At 39.4% G+C, this 25,759-nt stretch overlaps 1 protein-coding gene across 8 annotated transcripts; it reads right to left on the reverse strand.

Moving 5' to 3' along the window:
- Positions 1-112: 112 nt before the first annotated feature.
- Positions 113-24,780, reverse strand: tmem71 (transmembrane protein 71). Of its 8 annotated transcripts, XM_034314766.2 has the most exons (13): positions 24,047-24,776; positions 20,289-20,397; positions 20,106-20,210; positions 19,370-19,523; positions 16,793-16,843; positions 16,605-16,653; positions 5,824-6,033; positions 3,991-4,187; positions 3,735-3,902; positions 2,541-2,610; positions 2,286-2,344; positions 1,760-1,806; positions 113-1,605 (listed from the first exon to the last, which is right to left on the reverse strand). In XM_034314766.2, exons 5-13 carry the CDS (start codon positions 16,821-16,823, stop codon positions 1,582-1,584), a joined length of 855 nt encoding a protein of 284 aa, XP_034170657.1. In that variant the 5' UTR covers positions 16,824-16,843; positions 19,370-19,523; positions 20,106-20,210; positions 20,289-20,397; positions 24,047-24,776; the 3' UTR covers positions 113-1,581. The 8 variants fall into 8 exon arrangements, with proteins under 8 accessions (XP_034170657.1, XP_034170656.1, XP_034170659.1 ...); XM_034314765.2 differs by lacking the exon at positions 20,289-20,397; XM_034314768.2 differs by lacking the exons at positions 20,106-20,210; positions 20,289-20,397 and having other exon boundaries at positions 19,398-19,523; positions 24,047-24,779.
- Positions 24,781-25,759: the final 979 nt, after the last annotated feature.

Below are 25,759 nucleotides of genomic sequence, written 5' to 3' on the forward strand. Positions count from 1 at the left end.
TTCTGCAAGATGACAGTAACACTTACAGCTAATTTCCTTATAAAACAGCACAAATTGTACCTGAGACTACTACATATATTTTTTTTAAAGCGAAAGATCGTCACACCAAATATTGACTTGAAGTTTCATTTATTACTGTTTACTGCTCTTTATAGTTTTTTTTAAATGTAGAAACATTTAATTTCATTATTTTTGAAGGCATCTTTGCTCTACAGCATTTCTTTGCATGTGCCTAAGACTTTTGTACAGTACTGTATATACAGTTCTGTTATTCATATTAGCCAATAACATACAGTACATGCAGAGTTAGTGGCTGTGTCACTGAACATTCAAGAAAGGCTGGACCCTGTAATGGAAAGTCCAGGTCAAACAAAACCCTACTAGCAGTTTGGGACTCATTAAAATCATTGCATTGCACTAAAAATGTGCACCCTACAGCAGGGCTTCAGGTTTGAATCTGAGCTATGTCACATAGCCATGAATAAGATTAACTGAAGATGCAAAAGGAAAGGCACTTAATGATCAATAATTAGCACCTCTTCACACCTCCAACTCTCCACTTTTAAAAGATGTGTTTTTGCTGCTGTCTTATTCCAACTTTCAGTTAAAGCCCAATGGTCTAAATTTAACCAACCCAGAGGATGAGATCATTGTGGTCCACTTTACCATCTATGGAATGCTAACACAAGTATAACATTTCTTATATATTATAATGTAATATTTCTCAATGTAAAAAATAACTAATTACAATATTGCCAACTGTACTGAAGGTCAATCAAGACATGTTTGTGCTGACCTCAACAGAGGCACTGATGAATATATTTCTGAGCCAAAGTACAATGCAAATCTACTGAACATGTTAATATTCACAACACTGATCTAATAAGCCATGCTGGGTGCAGCTGAACCATTTCTATTGCTATGTCTCAGAGACAACATCAAAGTTATTATTATTATTATTATTATTATTCATAATAATCATCATCATTATTACTACACAGAATAAAATACATCTAACACTATATTATAAACAGAGTGGGAATTCCCTACTACTGGCCCATACTTAGATAATAATATAAGTAATAATATAAATATAACATAAACATCATTATAGTCTTTTTCTATAGTCATTATAATCTTTTTTTAACTTCATTTTCTATTCCATAGCCATATGTTCCTTCATTGTACACTATTGTCAGGTGCTCTTCTAGACCCGATGCTTTACTAATTGAAAAGAAAATCGTAATTTGGTTCTACAGAATTGTTAGTGGATAGACTCTTGAATTACAAAGATATAGAATAGAAAAATGTGTACAAGTGAGTAATTGAACAGTGAGGAGTGACTTTGTATGTAACATTTTTTCTGGTTATGTTGCTTCTTTGAGAGACCAACCTTACAATCTCCTGAATAGTAGACAGCGTACAAAGAGAAGTGACCACAGGCATTAGAAAGCTAACAAATTTGGGCATAGTGATGCACATTTGCACATACTTGAGTTACCTGAATGATTAATTCAATGATTCACTTCTGCTTATGTGACTGTGTGTATGAGTGTCTGTTAGACCGTGTGTGTTTCTTCATCACTCAATTCTTGATGTGATATCCTAAAGGAAAGGCACAAAGTCTATGTGAGCACTTTTGGTGTTAAACCTATGGAAAACACTAATAATGTTATTCATATTGAACTTAAAGTCAAACTATTGTATATATACAAGTCTATAAATGATTATATATAAAGGGAATTTTAAGTCAACTCACCTCAGTCTTGGTCCAAATTGTGCATGCTGTTCCAGACTTAGAGCCACCTGACACACACACACAAACACACACACTTACTTTCAAACATATATGCATCTCTGTGTGACAAACTGTAATGAAGCTATTGAAGAAAAACTATTTCAGACATTTGACATTGACCCTGTTTAGATCAATTCCAAAATCCAATCAGTTCATCTGCTTGTTACAATGATAATTTCATATTAGTCCTACAAACATTCAACTGCTCATTTTTGAGATATTGCACTAAAGAGAACCTCAGACAGACGCACGGATAGATACATAGACAACCTAATGCCGTACCTAATGCCTCCACCACTAAATGGCGGAGGCATAAAATGATTTATACAGTCCTCTTGGGTGTTCCTTTGAACGTTACTTTATTAAAGAAATTACCTTCAACTAAAACCTGAAGTGTTTTTTATATTACAGCATCACTTGAGATTTAACAAGTCAAGCATAACATGTGCTGTGCTGGTTATGTCAGAAGGTTTGTATATATACTCACATATAGATGATATCAGGAAAAGGAAAGTCATTGCTACAGCAATTCCTCCACACACATATCTGTCAGGTTGTGAAATAATTGCACTGTTACTCAGAAACACTTTCACTGACAAGAAAAAAAAAACTATGGCAGCCAGGACTTCACAAAATCAAGAGAGCTGTAGAACATTCAGTGATTCATTAGCTGATGATATTCTCACTTTTTCACTTAGTCACTCATTTTCTCACTTACACATGCCTTCTTTCCAGATCTTACCTGGAAAACATGTTCGCACAGAGACACAGTGTGAAAAGGAGGACAAGGAAGGCCTTCCTAAACATGGCATCTAGAAATAAATTATAAATGATCAATATTACAGTGTAATCCTTTACAAATGATTAACATCAATCTCAGTGGGGGTATGAGATATCTCAGCACCTCTAGGCTTGTAGGTACTGTATATAATTATTCACTATAGTCCATAGGTTCTCATAAGTTCATAGGCTGTGAGTGTAGACTGTGTGTAATTGTGGGCCCTTACACACAATTTGTAAAAGCATTCAGAAAGCAACTGGGGGAAAAAATGTGTGCGATCTTTCCCTCTTTGATATATTAAATTAAATTTGATCTAATTAAATGATGTCATGTTCACGACCACAGCAGTCGTGGCCTAATGGTTAGAGGCTCGGACTTGCAATCCGAAGGTGAACCTGAAGGTTGTGGGTTCGAGTCTCAGGTCCGGCAGGGATTGTAGGTGGGGGGAGTGAAGACCCAACTGAGGAAGACCCTTGAGCAAGGCACCAAACCCCCAAAACTGCTCCCTGGGTGCCGCAGCAAAAAAAAGGATGCCTGCTGCTCCAGGTGTGTGCGTGTGTGTGCGTGCACTTGGATGGGTTAAATGCGGAGCACGAATTCTGAGTATGGGTCACTATACTTGGCCACAAGTCACTTCACTTACTATTACTTTGCATGAGCAGAAATGAGCATGCTCTCTAGGCAAGGTTTTTTTAAAAAATAAGTTTAATCTTAGAATAAGTAAGTTACCAAAAAGGTTGTAAAGAACACCTGTATTAGAATTTACCCTTGAAATTAAGTTCTTACATGCAATAGTAAAACCTTCCTAAGAGCATATCATTTGATGTAAACTTGAATTAACTTTGCTATGACATAAATTGTCAAATTATATGCCATATTTGAGAAACTCACAGACCACAGACTCACAGAACTCACAGAAGCACTATTATAAGGGTCTTACTTGTAATGTAACAGAATTTTCTTGTCACTTAACAACAAAATTGCTTTTATTTGGTTACACCATGCTGACATTTAAGAAATGTTATTTCATCTATTATTATTATTATTATTATTGTTATTACAAAACCAAAATATTTAAGTTGTTGTAAACGTGTGTAGCAGGAGGACAGCATTCATGCATATTCTGTACTGTACACTATCACATTTTCCTCTCACCTGAGGGTGGGTTGTTGGGTGTGCAGTAACATTTAGATTCTGGTGGGACATCAATCAGACTATTCAGTGACTGAGCAGGCAGAACAGGGGCAGAACAGTCTTCACAGAGAGACTCCACCTCTGGTAAAAAACTTTCTTTGTCTTTAAGAGGCACAATTTCTGTAGGACCTGCAAGAGACACACACGGGTCCAGAATACACATATGTACACACACTTTGGTCTAAAACATTTTTTCAAAACTAACCAAAGCCCTTACCATATGTAAAATAGACAGAGGTGTCTTGTTCAGTGCCGCTGTTAACATCCAAACATGATGACAATTCAGCAGACGACAGGGTACCATCTCTACCAAAAATGCTTCCACTGAGCAAGGACTGGCTGACGTCATTCAAGAGTGTGGCAAAAGACCTTCTGGTTTTGCGCCTCCGACGGAAAATTCTATAAACACACACACTACAACACGTAAAAACTGCAATATGAGCTCTTTAAATGCTAAATAATAATGGTAATGACACCAGTCAAATGTACAGGTGGAAACAAGAAAAGTATGACTTGTTGCGTTACTACACAGTATCTGCTGGAGTCATGAGCTAAAAACAAAAACACACCAAGAATATATCTAATAACTTAGAAATCAAATGTGTAGAACAGGTCAGACATTCTCGCACAAAAAATTTCCTCCTGTCTTGTACTCGATCATCAGTGTTCAATATTTGACATATCAAAACATATTTGACTCATCTCCACTGTTGTTTATTCCTTCATATACAGAGGCATTAAGTAGTTAAAGTTTATTAGTTAATTAGTTATATGATGTCATATTTATACATAGTAATTTTGTTTACATTACACCTTATGGCATAGGCTCTAAACCGTGGGGTTTCAGCTCTCAACTGCGATCCTGACCAGGATAAAATGGTTACTAATTTAGCTGGGCTCTGCTAATACACAGATTTGGCAGGGTGTAATTAACCAGTTATGCTGAAAGAATCACACTTTTACAGACAGTGTCTGAATCTGCTAGAAGTCGATTAGGTTCTAATTAGATTTAGAACCTGATTTGGAGTTTGCAAAACCAGTAATGATAAACTCATTAATTAAGATCAATTTTAGTTTAATTCAGTTTTTTCATGGACTACATATTTTCTCTTCAAGATTAGTTATGAAAATTGAAAAATTTCTCATTTTTGTCTCCTACAGAATACTGACCAGTTTGACAGGTCTTGACGCGACTGTTGCACATGTAGAACATGCACTGACAGGGTTGACACGGCAGCCTATACTGTTCAGCCCTAACCTATGGTGAGTCTGCAATATGTGTTATTCAAGTATGCAGTATGCAAAGCATTATGCTTTTTTCACATTTGTGTTGTTAGCTTTCTTAGTTTACAGTCATGTTTTTTTTACTAAACAACAGGAATTATATAAACACTGAATATCATTTAAATGATGGCTAATATAATTAACTTAAATTAAATTAATTTAACCCTCCTATTGTGTTCCAGGTCAAACTTGACCCTTTCAGGTCTCAATGTCTCTGAATTACCACTACACTATATAATTTTTTTCATGAAACTTGATGACTTCTTTAACAGTGATGATATGAAGCTATAAAAAGGAAGTCTCTACACCATTTGGGTACAAAGATACTGTTCAGGGTCAAATGTGACCATGTAGATCAGAATGGCAGTTCAGAATGTGGCTGCTGTAGTTGGGGTTTGCCATAAAGAAATATGACTATACAAACTCATGTGTCTCTTTCAACTGGGTCAGTGGTATCTCAGTGTTTAAGGCATTGGCCTACTAATTGGAAGGTTATATCAAATCCCAGCATGACCCTTAACTCTCAACTGCTAAGTTGTACGAATGTAAAAAGTAACGTCCTTTCATGTCTGTAATTTGCTCTGGATAAGGGTGTCTGCCAAATGCTGTAAATGTAAACTTAATTTGGAAAAACTTTGAACTAGTGATGAGAGGTGTCAAAAATGAAGTATAAAGTTCACAGTCTGTCTCTTCCTCTCTCTGTTTCTATCTCCTTTGTCTGTGTCTTCACTCACACACTCACATACAGGTTCTCACTGTTACTGACCGAGCAATATTTTCTTTGTAGGAAATGTTGGTCTGTGTTGGAGTGAGGGTCAGGTTACCCTCATCATCGGTAACAACACTGTCTTCTGTCAGTACATAGTAGCCATTTGCAAGTAGGCGTGGACTTCTACGGCACAGGTGCACTAAGCCTGTTTCCGGATTGGTGGAGAAACACTCATAAGAAGCATCAGAGAGGAAGGATGTGTGAAAACTGAGGAAGAGAAAAAAGAAGAAACACACAAAAGCTCATACAGAAATGCAGATATGCTTATAACATGTTTAGTCACTAAAGAGCCCTTCTAAAATCATAAACACATTATAAATCTTAAGATGTCATTAAAAATTTTGTAAATTAATTAAAAAGTAAAAAAAATTAATTTACTTTTATAAACATATTTTTTTAAAAGTCACGATTAGCATAAACAGGGCTAAACGTACATCTCCTGACCTTTGCCTGTTCTCTGACCTTGTTTTTGTCAGACTTTGATCTGTCTGCAAGCTTGATAAAGAAGGCTTTTGTTTACCTGCACCTGCGTCCATATTTGCCATTCACTGTAAGCTGTGGTGCATTATGTAGTGAGATATTGTGGTGCATTATGTAGTGAGACTACAACTAAATACACTGCTCAGAAAAATTAAAGGAACACTTTGAAAACACATCAGATCTCAATGGGGAAAAATATCATGCTGGATATCTATACTGATATGGACTGGGTAATGTGTTAGGAACGAAATGATGCCACATCGTTTGATGGAAATGAAAATGATCAAACTACAGAGGGCTGAATTCAAAGACACCCTGAAAATCAAAGTGAAAAAATGATGCAGCAGGCTAGTCCATTTTGCTGAAATTTCATTGCAGCAACTCAAAATGGTACTCAGTAGTTTGTATGGCCCCCACGTGCTTGTGTGCATGCCTGACAACGTCGGGGAATGCCCCTAATGAGACGACGGATGGTGTCCTGGGGTATTTTCTCCCAGATCTGGACCAGGGCATCACTGAGCTCCTGGACAGTCTGAGGTGCAACCTGGCGGCGTCGGGATGGACCGAAACATAATGTCCCAGAGGTGTTCTATTGGATTTATGTCAGGCAAGCATGGGGGCCATTCAATGGTATCAATTCAATTCAATTCAATTCAATTTTATTTGTATAGCGCTTTTAACAATGGACATTGTCACAAAGCAGCTTTACAGAAATAAATGGATTCACAAAAATATATTGTAAATATTTAAATTTATCACTGTGAATTTATCCCTAATGAGCAAGCCAGTGGCGACGGTGGCAAGGAAAAACTCCCCGAGATGATATGAGGAAGAAACCTTGAGAGGAACCAGGCTCAAAAGGGAACCCATCCTCATCTGGGTGCAACGGATAGTGCAATTATAAATAAATCCCTTCTATTGTGTACTATATGGACAAATAGTGCAATTGTGCAACCAATCACAGTATTTGCAAGAGGTCCGGCTGGTTAAAATCTATCCACTGTCCACTGATGGAGTCCTGAGTACGAAGCTGCTCGTGGCAACTGCAGCCCCAAAGCCACTACAGCAGTCGCAGTCCCAAGCCATTACAGTACAGCTCCCCATATGTGATCCCCAAGCCATCTCCACAGCCCCCAGGTGGCACCATCCCCAGCAATCCAAACAGTTCTTCAGGCAGTCCATATGGGGCCACCCCCAGCAGCAGCGAGCGAACTCAACCGATGAGAACTCCAACCAGAAGTAGGGCATCAGGATGGGTCAGGCAGCGAGGAGGAGCAGAAGGGGTCAGGATCACTGGCATCACTGGCATCTCAGAAGTAGCATGTGTAGCTCGACAGAGAGTGAGAGAGAGAGAGAGATGGAGAGAAGGGAAGAGATTGTTAGGTGAGCTTTTGTCCTCTAATGGTTAAGCACGATGTACTTTGCATGCAGAGTGCAAGCAGGGACTCCGGCAAGACTAGCTATGACAGCATAACTGAAAGGGAGAGCCAGAAGCTAACACAGACATGAGGGCACCCTGGGACATAAGGCAGCCAGCCACTCCACCATCGACAAACCTGAGTGAACGTGTGAGAGTGGGGGGGCGACAGCATCCAAACATCCCATTTCACCACAACACTCTATGCCTGTGAAACCCTCCAGACCTGCCCCTGTACCTAAGAAAACTATTCACAAAAGGCTTGACTAAACAAATATGTTTTCAGCCTAGACTTAAACACTGAGACTGTGTCTGAGCCCCGAACACTAAGTGGAAGGCTGTTCCATAACTGTGGGGCTTTGTATGAGAAAGCTCTACCCCCAGCTGTAGCCCGCATTATTCGAGGTACCAACAAATAGCCTGCATCTTTTGATCTGAGTAGGCGTGACGGATCATAAAAGACCAAAAGTTCGCTCAGGTACTGTGGCGCGAGACCATTTAGTGCTTTATAGGTCAATAGTAGTATTTTATAATCAATACGAAATTTGATTGGGAGCCAATGCAGTGTGGATAAGATAGGGGTGATGTGGTCATATCTTCTGGTTCTAGTAAGGACTCTCGCTGCTGCATTCTGGACTAACTGGAGCTTGTTTATGCATCTACTGGAACATCCAGACAGTAAGGCATTACAATAATCCAACCTAGAGGTAACAAAAGCATGAACTAATTTTTCTGCATCGTGTAGTGACAATATATTTCTTATTTTAGCAATATTTCTGAGATGAAAGAAAGCAATCCTAGTTATATTATCTACATGAGCTTCAAAAGAAAGACTAGAGTCGATAATCACACCAAGGTCTTTTACTGCTGCACATGATGAAACAGAAAGGTCATCCAGAGTTATTATGTAATCAGAAAGCTTACTTCTAGCTGCATGTGGTCCTAGTACAAGTACTTCTGTCTTGTCAGAATTAAGTAAGAGAAAGTTAATAAGCATTCAGTTTCTAATGTCTTTTACACATTCCTCAACTTTATTAAGCTGGTGTCTGTCATCTGGCTTTGCTGAAACATACAACTGTGTGTCATCAGCGTAACAGTGGAAGCTAATACCATGCTTACGAATAATTTTGCCCAGAGGTAGCATATATAAAGAAAAGAGCAGTGGGCCTAAAACAGAGCCTTGCGGAACACCAAACTTTACCTTAGCATGAGAAGAGAAGTCACCATTTACGTTTACAAACTGATAACGATCAGTCAAATAAGACCTGAGCCAGGAAAGGGCTGTTCCCTTAATGCCTACTACATTTTCTAGTCTATTGAGGAGAATAGCATGATCAATGGTATCAAAAGCTGCACTAAGGTCAAGCAGCACCAGCAAGGAGACACAACCCTGATCAGAGGCCAGTAGTAAGTCATTTACAACTTTTACCAGTGCTGTCTCTGTGCTATGATGAGGCCTAAATCCTGACTGATACATTTCATGAATGTTATTCCTATGTAAGTATGAGCATAGCTGCTGTGCTACAACCTTTTCAAGGACCTTGGAAATAAAGGGGAGGTTTGATATTGGCCTGTAGTTGGACAGTTGACAGGGATTGAGGTCAGGTTTTTTAATCAGGGGCTTGATAACTGCTAATTTAAAAGATTTAGGTACATAGCCAATGCTAAGGGAAGAATTGATTATCTTTAAAAGAGGTTTGATTGTTTCAGGAATTATCTGTTTGAGGAAACAAGTAGGTAAAGGATCTAGCATACAGGTTGATGATTTTGATGATGAAATTAGTGAAATTAGTTCAGTCTCTTCAAGGGGACTAAAGCGTTGTAGTTGTTTATCTAATATTATCATATTATCATCTACAGGGTTAGTTATAGAACTGTCCGGTTTTAAATTAATAGTCTGAATTTCTAGCCTGATATTTTCAATTTTACCATTGAAAAAATTCATGAAGTCATCGCTGCTATATAATGATTGTGTGCGTGTTTCTATTGTGGTCTTATTCCTAGTTAATTTTGCTACAGTATTAAATAAGAATCTAGGATTATTTCTGTTATCTTCAATTAGGGTGGAGAGATACATTGATCTAGCAGCACTAAGAGCTTTCTTATAGCTCAATAGGCTCTCCTTCCATGCTATTTGAAATACTACCAAGTTAGTTTGACGCCATTTACGTTCTAGTTTTCGAGTGGTCTGTTTTAAAGTTCGTGTGTGATCGCTATACCAGGGTGCTAGCTTTTTCTCCCTAATTATTTTTCTTTTAAGTGGAGCTACCTTATCTAGTGAGTTGCAGAACGTTGATTCTAAACATTCAGTTGCCTGGTCAAGTTCTTCGGTTCCTTCATCCACCAGGAACTGCCTACATACTCTCGCCACACAAGGCTGGGCATTGTCGTGCACCAGGAGGAACCCAGGACCCACTGCACCAGCATAGGGTCTGTCAATGGGTCCAAGGATTTCATCCCGATACCTAATGGCAGTCAGGGTGCCATTGTCTAGCCTGTAGAGGTCTGTGCGTCCCTCCATGGATATGCCTCCCCAGACCATCACTGACCCACCACCAAACCGGTCATGCTGAACGATGTTACAGGCAGCATAACGTTCTCCACGGCTTCTCCAGACCCTTTCACGTCTGTCACATGTGCTCAGGGTGAACCTGCTCTCATCTGTGAAAAGCACAGGGCACCAGTGGCGGGCCTGCCAATTCTGGTGTTCAATGGCAAATGCCAATCGAGCTCCACGGTGCCGGGCAGTGAGCACAGGGCCCACTAGAGGACGTCGGGCCCTCAGGCCACCCTCATGAAGTCTGTTTCTAATATAAGATAAACTTTATTGATCCCACAGTGGGGAAATTCACTTATCACAGCAGCTCACAGACAGTTAAAGTGCAGGAAGAAAGAAAAAGGAAGGAAGAAAGAAAAGTTAAAACTATAACTACAGTCAGGTCCATAAATATTGGGACAGTGACACAGTTTTGGTAATTTTGCCTCTGTACACCACCACAGTGGATTTGAAATGAAGCAGTCAAGATGTGACTGAAGCGTAGACTTTCAGCTTTAATTCAAGGGGTTTAACAAAAATATTGCATTAACCGTTTAGGAATTACAGCCATTTTTTACAGAGTTCCTCCATTTTCACAGGCTCAAAAGTAATGGGACAATTGACTGATAAGCAGTTTCATGGCCAGCTGTGGCTTGTTTCCTCCTTATATCATGATAAATTAAGGAGATAAATGGTCTGGAGCTGATTCCAAGTGTTGAATTTGCATTTGGTAGCTGTTCATGGGAACTCTCAATATGCCGTCCAAAGAGGTGTTGATGCAAGTGAAGGAGGCCATCATTAGGCTGAAAAACCAAAACAGACCTATCAGAGAGATAGCAGAAACTTTAGGAGGGCCAAATCAACAATTTGGTACATTCTTAAAAAGAAGGAATGCACTGGCGAGCTCAGCAACACCAAGAGGCCTGGGAGACCACAGAAAACAACTAAAGTGGATGATTGCAGAATTCTTTTCTTATTGAAGAACAACCCCTTCACAACATCTAGCCAAGTCAGGAACACTCTGGAGGAGGTAGGCCTATCATTGTCAAAGTCTACAATCAAGAGCCACCTTCATGAATGTAAATACAGACGGTTTACCTCAAGATGCAAACCGCTGGTAACATTCAAGAACACAAAGGCCAGATTAGACTTTGCTAAAAAACCTCTAAAAAAAAGCCTGACCAGTTCTGATGCAAGATTAACTTGTACCAGAATGATGGGAAGAGAAAAGTATGGAGAAGGAAAGGAAGGGCTCATGATCTAAAGCATACCACATCATCCGTCAAACATGTAGAGGCAGTGTTATGGCATGGGCATGTTTGGCTGCCAATGGAACTGGGTCACTGGGGTTTATTGATAATGTGACTGTTGATAGAAGTAGCAGGATGAATTCTAAAGTGTACAGAGCTATACTTTCTGCTCAGATTCAGTCAAATGCTGCAAAACTGATAGGACAGCGCTTCACAGTACAGATTGATAACAACCCAAAACATACTGTGAAAGCAGCCCAAGAGCTTGGAAATTAAATGTTCTTAAATGGCCGAGTCAGTCACCTGACCTCAACCCAACTGAGCTGCTTTTCACTTACTGAAGACAAATCTGAAGGCAGAATGACCCACAAACAAGCAGCAACTGAAGATGGCTGCAGTAAAGACCTGGCAAATCATCTCAAGGGAGGAAACTCAGCATTTGGTGATGTCCATGGGGTCCAGACTTCAGGTAGTCATTGACTGCAAAGGATTTACCTCGAAGTAATAAAAATAATCCTAATATTTATGATTATATTAGTTTGTCCCATTACTTTTGAGTCTGTGAAAATGGAGGAACTCTGTAAAAAATGGCTGTAATTCCTAAACGGTTAATGCAATATTTTTGTTAAACCCCTTGAATTAAAGCTGAAAGTCTACGCTTCAGTCACATCTTGACTGCTTCATTTCAAATCCACTGTGGTGGTGTACAGAGGCAAAATTACCAAAACTGTGTCACTGTCCCAATATTTATGGACCTGACTGTATATATGCACCCTTAGGAATAATAAAAGAAATAAAATTATATAAAATTATATAAAATTTATAAAAATATTGTACAGATGAATATCACAGTAATGCAGTGTTGTAAGAAATAAAATTATATAAAATTATAAAATATTGCACATTTGAAAGTTACAGTAATGCGGTGCTGTAAAGTCTGACAGCCACTGGTATGAATGACCTGCGGTAGCGCTCCTTCCTACACTGGGGGTGTAGCAGTCTGCTGCTGAAAGAGCTACACAGGGTCTCCACAGTCCCATACAGGGGGTGAGAGGTGTTGTTCATAATAGATGTCAGCTTGGCTAACATCCTCCTCTCACCCACCACCTCCACAGAGTCCAGTGGGCAGCCCAGGACAGAGCTGGCTTTCCTAACCAGCTTGTTTAGTCTCTTCCTGTCCCGCTCTGCACTGCCTCCCACCCAGCAGACTACAGCGTACAGAATTGCGGAGGCCACCACAGTGTCGTAAAATGTCCTTAATAATGTCCTGCACACTCCAAAGGACCCTAGTCTCCTCAGCAGGTGGAGGCGACTCTGGCCCTTCTTGTACAGAGCATTAGTGTTATCCAGCCAGTCCAGTCTATTGTTTAGGTGGACACCTAGGTACTTGAACCTATCCACCAACTCAATGTCCAAGCCCTGGATGGTCACTGGTATGTGGTGCTGTGTTCTCACTCTCCGGAAGTCAATCACCATTTCCTTCGTCTTACTGGTGTTCAAGTGCAAGTGGTTACACTCACACCAGTCAACAAAGTCCTTGATGACGTCCCTGTATTCCTGTTCATTCCCATCAGATACACATCCAACAATGGCTGTATCATCTGAGAACTTTTGGAGGTGGAGTCTCCCCTCTGCGACAATCTGTGAACTCTTTGGTTACTGGGGCTGTGTGTACAAGCTGTCAGTGGGCTTGTTCCCATACCTGCTCACTCTGCCTGAACCATTCGTCCACTGCGCGTGAGTCAGTCAGGCTGGCATTCCATGAGAACAGCGGTAGCTGGTATCCTCAAACACATTGGAATGGGGTTAACTTGGTGGCTGAGTGCCGGATGAACTTATCCACATACTCTGCCCATGGAAGGAATTGTGCCCAGTCTTCCTGATTGTTGGTGCAGAATGTGCATAGGAATTGCCCTATTTCTTGGTTGGCTCTTTCTAGTTGGCCATTAGCCTGGGGATGAAAACTTGATGTCAGGCTCACTGTGATGCCAAGTTTCTTCATAAATCCTCCCCATTTGTGTGATGTGAACTGCACTCCCTAGTGACTCATAATGTCCTCAGGGATGCCAAAGTACCTGAACACATGGTTAAATATCAGTTCTGCTGTTTCAGATGCTGACAGCACACCGGATAGGGGAAGCAGGTGAAGGGACTTTGAGAAATGGTCGATGATTATCATCATGACTGTGTTGCTCTGTGAGAGAGGGAGATCAGTGACGAAGTGGATGGCTAGATGTGACCATGGTCTCTGAAGCATGAGTTGCGGGAGGAGTTTCCCAGCATGTTCCGTAGGGTGCCGTTAATCAGACACTGAAATACTGTGGGTATTTGTATGCACTCCTCAGATCCAATCTTTTGAAGAGTTTGGCCTCCTGTAGCTGTGCGAGCGCTGAGGGGACGAGTGGCAGAGGATCATGATATTCTACTGTGACTTGGTTGAGGCCTCGATAGTCACTACATGGTTGTAGACCGCCCCCTTTCTTCTCCATGAAAAAGAAGCCAACAGATGCTGTTGATGTCAAGGACCGAATATATTCCTGTTGCAGAGCCTTCATGGCTTGAGTCTCCTTGGTTGACAAGAGGTAAATGGGGTTCCAAAGTGGTGGGGCTCTGGACAGGAGCTCGATGGCACAGTCATAGGGATGGTGTGGTGGTAGTCCACTGGCTTTGGCCTTGCTGAAAACCTCCTTGAATTTGTGGAACTCAGTGGGAAGTTCCACTTGGGACTAAGTTTCAGGGCTTTCAATGGTTGTGGAGGAAATGCAGATCAAAGGGACTTAGAGTCACTTCTCATGACAATGCTGACCAGTGTGTGATCTCCTTCTCCTTCCAGGAAATTTGTGGGCAATGGGTCTGCATCCAGGGGAACCCAAGCACCATGGGGACTGTGACGAGGAGTGATATCCATTCCTGGTGCATGGCGCTGATGTGGAGGGTTATGGGTTCGGTGCTGTGGGTGACCCCCCCCCCCCCCCCCCCCCCCCCCCCCCCCACAGTGGGGCCTCCATCCAGTGCTTGGACATGGAGAGGGTGTTGCAGTGGCTGAAGGGGTAGCTGGAGCTTTTCAGTGAGGGTGCTGTCTATGAAGTTACCAGCGACGCTGGAGTCAATCAGAGCTATAAGATGACAGACATTCTTGGCGTATGTGATCTGAACGGGGAGTACACATTTCTGTTGAGAGAAGAATTTAGAGTTACTCACCATGTGGGAGCGAGAGGTGTTCGCTCATGATTCAGCTGTGGTGCCTTGGTCATCGGCCTAGAGGAGCAGTGTGCTACTTGATACTCAGGGCTGCCACCGTAATAGCGTAATTTCTCCTTCTGACGCCTTTGGCATTCCACAGGGATTAGCTTGACTTGGCCAAGTTGCATGGACTCTATGAGGTGGATTTCCGGAATTGGGATGGTCATGGCTTTGATTCTTCCTGGGTTCCAAAGCATGATGTTGAGACGAATAGACATGTTGATAAGTGAATCGAGGGTGGCTTGGTCATCCCAATAGAGCTGGTTCATTCCAGCTGCTTCCAGAGGTTCAAGGCGTATTCAGTAGTACTTAGGTTCCTTTGCTTCAGGCTAAGGAGTCTCTCACCAATATCCTTGCCCTCAGGAGAGTAATCGAATACCCTCTGGAAGAGCTGAAGGAAGTGCCATCCTTCAGGATAGCCAGCATACTTCTCCGTGCGTGCTATGAGTGCTCACCTCCTCGGGACCATACAGCTGTTGCCCATGTTAGTGCTTTGTCAGTAATTAGTGAATGAGTTGTGTGTGATCCGTTAAATGGTGAACATGAACATGAAAGTTTCTGTGGTTGTTGGGTATTCCGTGGTAGCCATATCTGAAGGTCGTGCTGTATTCTGCGTATTGTAGTTGGACACCGTTTCCGGTGTTGACATGACAAAAACAAGACATTTAGAGGTGGAAGGTGTTGTCCATATACTCCCAAGACAGTATCATGATAAGGCACAAATCTGGAAAACAGTACTGAATATTTGTGCAGCTTTGAAGGTCCAGAAGAACACAATGGCATCCATCATATTTAAATGGAAGAAGTTTGAAACCAAGTTTGAGACTCTTCCTAAATCTGCTCAAGAATGCCCAGGACCTCATACTGGAGCGAAGGTTCACCATTCAACACGACAATAGACGCAATGCCAGAACCCTAAAAATGTACATCTCTGAAGATACCTGACAACAGTGTTACAATGCCTCTCCCCATCAAACTTGGCAGAGCTTGACAGATTCAGCAGTCAGGAAAGAAAGAACATCCTCATATCCAGGTGTGCAAAAGCTTGTAGCATAGGACTAAAGAAGACTTAAATCTTTAATTGCTGCCAGTTGTGTTTCAACAAAGTATTGTGAATATCTGTGATATTTCAGGTTCTGTTTTTCAATACAATTACAAAACTGTAAAAATTTGAGCAGGGGTACAGGTGTTCCTAGGTGGCTGGTGAGTGTGTGTGTATACATATATATATATATATATATATATATATATATATATATATATATATATATATATATATATATATATATATATATATTACTGTGCAAAATTCTTAAGCACATCCAAAGAAATGCCGTAGAACAAAGGTGCCTTCAAAAAATCATGAAATTAAATGTTTCTACATTAAAAAATACTATAAAAACCAGTAAACAGTAAAAAATAGGAGTCTCAGGTACAATTTGTGTAGTTTTATAATATAAATTAGCTGTAAGTTTTACTGAGCATCTTGCAGAACCAGCCACAGTTCTTCTGGAGACTTTGACTGTCGCACTTATTTTTGCAGATAAGAAGCAAGTGTGACAAAAACCAGCAGCCTAGATCATGTTTTTTGTCTGAAAAGTGGTCACGTATGTAATATGCTGCTTTCTTTACTGACATACGAACATTTTTCTGTAACATGTAATTTTGTATTGGAAAACTAATGTTTGGAAATCTAAAATGTTTTTGTTCTGACTCGAAAATGTAGAAGTCATAAATATATATATATATATATATATATATATATATATATATATATATATATATATATATATATATATATATATATATATATATATATATATATTAGTATTACACATTATCTGGTTTGTACCTGTAGGATGGCTGACATCCCTGTGCATTCCTGGTTTTTATAGGAGAACCTACAACAAATACAAACATAAAAATATAATATTTACATAATATTATAATATAATATAAAAATATAGCAACATTAATACTATACTCAATCTGTGTGTGTGTGTGTGTGTGTGTGTGTGTTGGGGGGGGGTAAACACTAACTTGTTATGGTGCCTCTGAAGAATATATCCATGGTTCCTACTGCTGAACAGCCTACAAAACACATACACACACAGCAAGTTTATCTTATTTTCACATAAAACCCTAATCATACAAAAACACACACACACACAAAATATTCTTCCTAAAGGTCACAGCATGAAATGTATTAAAGAGCTACCATTTTCTGATTTCTGACATTTTGGCATAAATTCTTTTGCTGAAATGTAGTGCATTTTTCATAAACTCAGTATCACTGATGTGAAGCACCACTGTCCATACTGACCCCTGACCATGTGTGCCCCAATACCATCCCCACCCCTTCCCTGCAGGACCCCAACGTCATTCATACCTAGGTAAGTCTCATCCTATAAAATATTTTCGGATTCTTCCGAAAGTGGACAGATGTTTAAAAAGATCTGTTTCACAATGCTGTGCAAAATGTACATACATATATATATGTATATAATAACATATATATATATATATATATATATATATATATGTGTGTGTATATATATATATATATATATATATGTATATATATATATATATATATATATATATGTATATAATAACAAAAATATTAACATATACAGTCAGGTCCGACAGTATCTGGACAATGACAGAGTTTTTGTGATTTTTGCCTATAAAATTTTTTGCCTATAGATTTTTGCCCAGACTTCAGGCAGTTTCATTGCCTGCAAAGGATTTTCATCCAAGTATTAAAATTATAGTTATATTTACGATTATGTCACTTTGTCCAAATACCTTTGAGCCCCTGAAAATGGCTGTAATTCCTAAATGGTAAATGCCATATATTTTTGGAACCTCTTAAAATAAAGCTGAAAGTCTACACTTCGATCACATCTTGATTGATTTATTTCAAATCCATTGCGGTGGTGTATAAAGGCAAAATCACAAAAACTCTGTCATTGTCCAAATACTTCCGGACCTGACTGTATATGTTAATATTTTTGTTATTATATACACACATATACACTATATTACCAAAAGTATTTGGTCACCCATCCAAATGATCAGAATCAGGTGTCCTAATCACTTGGCCTGGCCACAGGTGTATAAAATCAAGCACTTAGGCATGCAGACTGTTTTTACAAACATTTGTGAAAGAATGGGTCGCTCTCAGGAGCTCAGTGAATTCCAGTGTGGAACTGTCATAGGATGCCACCTGTGCAACAAATCCAGTCGTGAAATTTCCTCGCTCCTAAATATTCCACAGTCAACTGTCAGCTTTATCATAACAAAATGGAAGAGTTTGGGAACAACAGCAACTCAGCCACGAAGTGGTAGGCCACGTAAACTGATGGAGAGGGGTCAGCGGATGCTGAAGCGCATAGTGCAAAGAGGTCGTCGATTTTTTTCACAGTCAATTGCTACAGAGCTCCAAACTTCATGTGACCTTCAGATTAGCCCAAGTACAGTACGCAGAGAGCTTCATGGAATGGATTTCCATGGCCGAGCAGCTGCATCCAAGCCACACATCACCAAGTGCAATGCAAAGCGTCGGATGCAGTGGTGTAAAGCACGCCGCCACTGGACTCTAGAGCAGTGGAGACGCGCTCTCTGGAGTGATGAATTACGCTTTTCCATCTGGCAATCTGATGGACGAGTCTGGGTTTGGAGGTTGCCAGGAGAACGGTACATTTCAGACTGCATTGTGCCGAGTGTGAAATTTGGTGGAGGAGGAATTATGGTGTGGGGTTGTTTTTCAGGAGTTGGGCTTGGCCCCTTAGTTCCAGTGAAAGGAACTTTGAATGCTTCAGGATACCAAAACATTTTGGACAATTCCATGCTCCCAACCTTGTGGGAACAGTTTGGAGTGGGCCCCTTCCTCTTCCAACATGACTGTGCACCAGTGCACAAAGCAAGGTCCATAAAGACATGGATGACAGAGTCTGGTGTGGATGAACTTGACTGGCCTGCACAGAGTCCTGACCTGAACCCGATAGAACACCTTTGGGATGAATTAGAGCGGAGACTGAGAGCCAAGCCTTCTCGACCAACATCAGTGTGTGACCTCACCAATGCGCTTTTGGAAGAATGGTCAAAAATTCCTATAAACACACTCCTCAACCTTGTGGACAGCCTTCCCAGAAGAGTTGAAGCTGTAATAGCTGCAAAAGGTGGACCGACATCATATTGAACCCTATGGGTTAGGAATGGGATGGCACTTAAGTTCATATGTGAGTCAAGGCAGGTGACCGAATACTTTTGGTAATATATATATATATATATATATATATATATATATATATATATATATATATATATATATATATATATATATATATGGCCCTCCTATCTCAAGGATTAGAACTATTGCCAATTTTGGCACTAAATTTTAGACTACGCCACCCCAGAATTTTGGCTAGGGACCCACAAGTACATCAAGTACCCAATACACAGATTCGTTGTGGCTGAGACAGGTATCAAACAATGATGGAAGGGTTCACACAATTTATTCAGAACAGCATACAATAAACTGCAGCATTGATCTCTTTAATATACAAACATTAAAACACCTCACTCATAACATTATACACATGCACACTTTACCACTTCAGAACTGGGGAAATCGTCTTGCCTATCCAATAAACACAGCAACCACATGTGCCACCACAGCACCAAATCACCCGTTGTGAACACTGCAAGCTGACAGCCGCACCACCACCACACACGGAGTACTCTGGCTAATGTTAGCCCCCCAATTCTGAAGGAAAAAAGAAAACAAAATATAAGACACAATCAAACATACACTTAAATAATAACCCCAATAAAGAAACATTTAGGTTGGGCTGTTGGAGGAAAAGAGCAAGTCAAATTGCTCACAAAAATAAACAAAAGAAAGAAAAATTCAAAATACACAACCACATACACACAAAAACACAACCAAATAGTACTGACAAACATGTCGCTATTCGCCTCCGGTACCCCTCCTCAAGTCCCACATTCACCGGATGCTGAAATGAAATGGTCATCCAATTAACCCCGAACGCATCTACAACCCATGCATGGTTCTAGTAAAAGGCAGAAGGTTGGTCGAAGAGTACAACTCATTAAAAAAAAGGAAGCAATCCAATCTGTTCCGGCGCTCCTAAACAGCCGGTGAATAACCAATGCTCGTAGTTGCAGCTCATACAGACGAACAGCGTTGCATCAAATCTAGCAGCGCCCCACCAAAAAGCCTGCTGCAACACCTTCCAGCCCCTGTATCACTACTAAAATAAAAAAAATAATTACATTTTTTAAAAAAGGAGTTACTACTTTGCCCAAACATTAAAACATAACATACCTGCGACTGACAACACACCCCGCCCAATGTGCTCGGCGGCATGCAAATTAAACCCTCGCAGAGATCAGCCTTCACTCAATGCATCCGTAGTTCTCCTCAGCCACGCTATTAAATGAAACAAGTCTCAATTAACCCCACATAACAAACACAGACCACATTGTAGCCACCACCAGCAGCTCCTACCTCCAGAATGTGCACCCGGAGCACCAAAATTGACGTCACTTCCAGGACCCAACTGGACGCACTTAATTAGGCGTCAGTCCTATCTCCTTTTATAGCCACGAAGCGTACCCTATATCCGCCCCATACAAAAAACGGCAGATCACATCGCCACATACATATATATATATATCTTTATTATTATAATATATAGTAGTAGTAGGCAGACTACCACTGCTGTTTGGTCACAAGACGATACATTCAACACACACATCTTGGACAACACAACACAATTATCATCCTAATATAGACAAATATTACAACTTAAGCGGAACTGGTAGGCTGTAATGTATATTACAGTGGCGGTGGGAATAGCAGCTGGATGTAGCTCAGGGTGCATTAAACACACTGGAAATATTGTGATATATAATAAATAATAGCAATGATATATAGTAATGACAATTAATAAATATGTTTAATCAATAGCAATATTAATTAAAAATATTTAAACTAATATTTAAAATTTTAACTTAATAAACAAACAAACAAACAAACAAACAAACAAATAAATAAATAAATAGCATTTATTTCAGTGCTTTCTTGCACTGTGAAATTACGTATAATGTGCAAATATCTGTACTGATACTAAGGTGGTTATGAATGTGTTACTAAATATAATCAAATAAGGTTTGTTAATCCAGTGTGATTTTCACTCCTATGTTAGTACCTTCACAAAACTTTATAGAATTTTAATCATGACCTGAACATGCACTGCTGCAGTATGACTACGTGACTATGCTGAAATATAGCCACGCCCTGTTTAGATTATGGATGCTGAACAATATAGCATAAATATTTTTATTTTATAATGTTTCTAGTTAGAAATTGTTTAGTTGATGGCTTAAAAATTTTCTTTGTGCACACTTTAACAGTATGTTCAGTGTAAAAGACCACATTGATTAAAATGAAAGTGTATTGGATGTGGAGCCACTAAGAAGTGTTTTAAGTGTCTGGTGTAAAATGGGCCTTCACTGACTGCCACATTCATCAATAACCAGAGTGTTAGCATTCAGCTTATTATCATGCTTGTGGCAATGCAGTAAAGTTCATAAAGTTCTGCTTTTACAGCATTTTTTAATTCTATTCCCATTCCAGCTCATATCCATAGAAATTCACTGTATTACAGCTATGTCCAATACCATGCAACTCTCTATACTAGAGTAGCAATACCTCCTGCTTGTAAAATATCTTCAGCCTTATAAAAGTAAATAGGGAGTGAATGACTGAGTGAGTGAGTGTAATAATGTAGTTGGGGAATCCTGCACCTCAGAGAATATGGTGGGTAGGAATATACATTTAAGTGACTGCTTATGCCCATAAATCACATGTTGCACTGGCCAATCACAGATTAGAACAAGCTGTCCATCATATTTTGCATCAGTCAACCTAAAGCTCAGATTAAGTTTCCAGAGTAAGTTTAAAGCATATATCTGAGTATGCAAGATGAATCATTCCCTTACTTTAATGGACAAAGAGAGCAGTTAATTATTTATTATCCCATTCAGCATTCTTTGCCTGGGATGGACTGGCGTTCCATCCAGTGTGTATTCCCACCTTGCACCCAGTGTTCCCAGCAGTGGCAGAACTTTGTTACAGTAGGCCCCTTTGCAAGCTTTAAATTTGGGGTTATACTCATATTGCCTTACCAAATAAAGTATTTGCATGTGCATATTCTCACACCCTTAATATTTCATAAACATTCAGTAACCTGGTATCCCTGTTATGACTAGTAGTACTGTCTACACCTGCACCCCAACCCTAATGTCAGTTATATTGCCAAGCAAAAATTGCATTAAATACACTACAAAAACAGATCAATATATAATTAATTGCAGCTGTTAGCTAACTAATTAATAGGTGCATTAAAGTTACCAAACCATTATCCTTTGCTAAACTCGTTCAGATGGTTTACCAGTTATCAGCCAAGTTGACGAAAGAGATGAGTTAGAAGAAGGACGAGGAATAATAAAAATTTAATTGTAATAACATTCCCCCAGCCTTTCTCTTTCCTCTCTCTTTGCTGTTGGGCTCCACTTTTATGTTTATAATTGAAAGGCATTCTGGTACTTTTGCCTGGCAGCCTGCTGCACTGCAGACTGCTGCACTGTGAAACAAATACACTATATGGCCAAAAGTATGTGGACAACTGACCATCACATCCATATGTGAGCCTTCTTGAAACTTTTGCCACAAAGTTAGAAGCACACAGTTGTTTAGAATTTTTTTGTATGCTATAGCATTAAGATTTCTCTTCACCATGTTCCAGCTATGCCAAAGGTGAAGCGCAGAGCCGAGACCTCAACCCCACTGAACACCTTTTGCATGAACTGGAATGTCAGGTCTTTTTGTCTGACATCCAGGCTCAACCTCACTAATGCTACTATCCCAACAGCCACATTCCAAAATCCAGTGGAAAGCCTTTCCAGAAAAGAAAAGGAGATAAACTCCATATTTTTTAAAAAGGATGTACAACAAGCCTATATGGGTGTGATGGTCAGGCATCCACATACTTCTGACCATATAGTGTAACTTCAAATAAGCAAAGAAGTGTAACTGGACCAACCATTAGTAACTTCTAAATCACCTGATAAAATCAGACAATGTAATACAATAGGTAAATAGAAAAGTAAATTGTAACAATGAAGTAGATTTATTTGGATTTCATTGTCTAATTCTAAATGGCGTAATTTAATTGTTGGATAGTGTCGTTTTCCATGGTTCGCCAGTTTGGAGTAAGCAATCAGCCACACATTATCAATATTTATAAGACGCTTAATATAAAAACAACATTTTTTATATTATTATTTATTTATATATAATATATTTATTTAGCTCAAGTCTAAAAATTACATACACTACATAAAAACATTAAACAACACATAATGTTTGAAGTTCAGTAAGACCCCTGGCTGAAGCATGATATGATGGACACATACTTCACATATTTCCTAGGAGTGAATGAGTGAATTACATGAAGTGTTATGCATCTAAAAATAAATACAGAAAGAACGCAGTCTGAAAGAGAAGGAGAAAGTGGGGGCCAGATGGGGGCTTGAGCGAAAGCACATAGAAGCAGGAAAAAGGAGGGGTTAAACAGGGCTGACAGCACTGGAGATGATGCTGGCAAAGTGGGCGGAGACAATACCACTTCCTGTTATTTCTGTATTTCCTGGAGAGAAGCTCATTGGTTATGGGTTTTATTCTAAATTGTTCACCCACTATCGTTTCCCCATTCACCTCCCAGTTTAGGTCGTTAAAATTCTACAAGGAGGTGTGCGCGCTTCAGAGACTCTGTCAGTTGTAATTAGATTGCCTAAAAATAAAATCAGAAACTTGGACCATGTGTAGTAAAGCAACAAATAAAGAAAATGAGGAAAATGGTTCACTCGCGGTCTAAATATCCTAGAAAAAAAAAGTCACAAAAAATAGGCAGAAAGACACAAGTGGAATGTAAAATATCAAGGCTAATCAGCAAAAATGTTGTGGATAGCGCATTGTCTCCTGGAGATCTACTACAGATGTACATGCTCACACTGTATTTTGTAGTATTTGTAGTAATATAAACTTAATACGTAAACCAAAACTTTGCAACAGTATCAAGCGCAAAGAAATGATGTATCTATCTGATTTATAGAGATCTACCGTCTCTATACTGGAGCAAAACACTACATTCCTACATGACATATGCTCTAACAAAACAATAATGGCCCAGCCCAGCTTACCAGCTTTCCTGTGCGGAAACGAAAACAGTCGCAATGTTAAATTAGAGGGAAGCGCTGCGATCCCACCTCCAAATACGAGATCAGCTAGACACTTTCAATTCCTCCAATATCTCCAGCTCTGTTTGTTTTTAGAGTCTTGCTTTTATAAAGGATTTGGTTTAACATGACGCAAACAGACCAGAACAGACCAGGGGTCGTCCATTTGCGGACCCAGCAAAATATTTCAGCGGACCGTACTGAGAACTTGGGGGCGGGGGACACAGCTGGAGCTGAGCAGATCAACGCATGAAAAACCGCTTGTTGTAGTTCAGCGAGTCTCTACGGGAACCTTTGCGGCTTCTGTAGCAGATCCTCATCTGTGTCGGTTTGGTCCAATCACATGCATTTATAAACTGGCAGCTCATCTGAACAGACAGTATAGGACTAGTGACATATTCAGAAAGAAGAGTTTTCACATCGGTTTTTCATTTTATTTTCCCTCTCTGGTCTGATTAGCGAACTGACAATATTGTTTGTTTAAAAAAAAAAAAAAGTCGTCGACGAAAACGGAATGTTTAAAGTCAAATGGACAGAGAAGGATGCGTTTATTCTCATTGCGTCAAATTAAAAATTGTGTATCAGCTGTTCAGAGTGCATGTTATCAAATTAGATCAAATTAGATACCTAAGTACAAAGCTAGCTAACTGGGTTATCCTGCTAAACAGCTTTGAACTATGGACTACGTACTATTAAAAAGGACACAATATTTTCACAATTTGAATAGCTTTTGAGATATAAAAGTCATGATTTTGAGATAAAAAGTCATGATTTTGGATAATACATCTAGCCTTTGAGATAATATGTCAAAATTTTGAGATAATGAGTCGAAGTTTTGGATAACTCGATCACATTTATTACGTATTTGTCCACTTTTTTGCATTCATTACATAAGTAACAAGTTTGCAGGCTGTAAGAAATAGGAAACTGCAAATACCCCACCCTTCATATGTGGTCGTTTTATTTGCATTGTAATGTGATTTATTTGGGAGTACACGTTCTGTAATTGACAGATACAAATTTTCATAAAATGAAACAGAATGTTGTGAAAACAAAAAACATTGAGTGAGTAACAATTCTGTAATTTTTACCCTATTTTCCCGCCGGGATGAATTAAGTCTCATCTTAAGTAGCATTAAATCGGCACGCTTGGTTAACATAGTTAGTCCATATTGCACCCAGCGCTGGGTTTCCAAATTTTAGCACAGGGTTATTTTTAGCACAGCAATTTTTATGAATTGTTATTTTTATCCAATTTTAATGAAACACTGCATATTTTAAACATTGAAATTGCACACAAATAAAGTAAAGAACAGTAATGTACATGCTATGGGCAGATCAAAACTGAAGTATTGATACTTAAGATCCCGGCATTTATTTTTAAGAATCGATTTTGACATTTAAAAAGAAATATGAATATTATTTTTATTAATTTATCATTGTCAGAAATCGGTAGATGCAAGTGCACATAATGTATTATGTGAAGTGCAAACAAAACAACCAAAACTGTGAAAACAAGAACCATAAACATGAACTGTGGATAAGAGGCTAATTAACATACAACAGACTATAAGCGATACTGTGGCACACACAACAACAAATGACAAAAATATAGCTGCAAGCAGCGATGATGGGCCCAAGCACTACGGTGACATTGCCACCCGGTGGGCGTATGAA

This window comes from Pangasianodon hypophthalmus, chromosome 21, assembly GCF_027358585.1.
Source record: "Pangasianodon hypophthalmus isolate fPanHyp1 chromosome 21, fPanHyp1.pri, whole genome shotgun sequence".
NCBI classification, from domain to species: domain Eukaryota; kingdom Metazoa; phylum Chordata; class Actinopteri; order Siluriformes; family Pangasiidae; genus Pangasianodon; species Pangasianodon hypophthalmus.

Excerpts from the sequence above, each read along its gene's own strand:
- tmem71 (XM_034314769.2), bottom strand. The coding sequence starts at position 16,823 with ATGGATATATTCTTCAGAGGCACCATAACAA. Across the intron at positions 2,611-3,734 it reads ACCCAACAACCCACCCTCAG|ATGCCATGTTTAGGAAGGCC; the intron begins GTGAGAGGAAAA and ends ATTTATTTCTAG. Across the intron at positions 2,345-2,540 it reads TGTGCGAACATGTTTTCCAG|ATATGTGTGTGGAGGAATTG; the intron begins GTAAGATCTGGA and ends ACAACCTGACAG.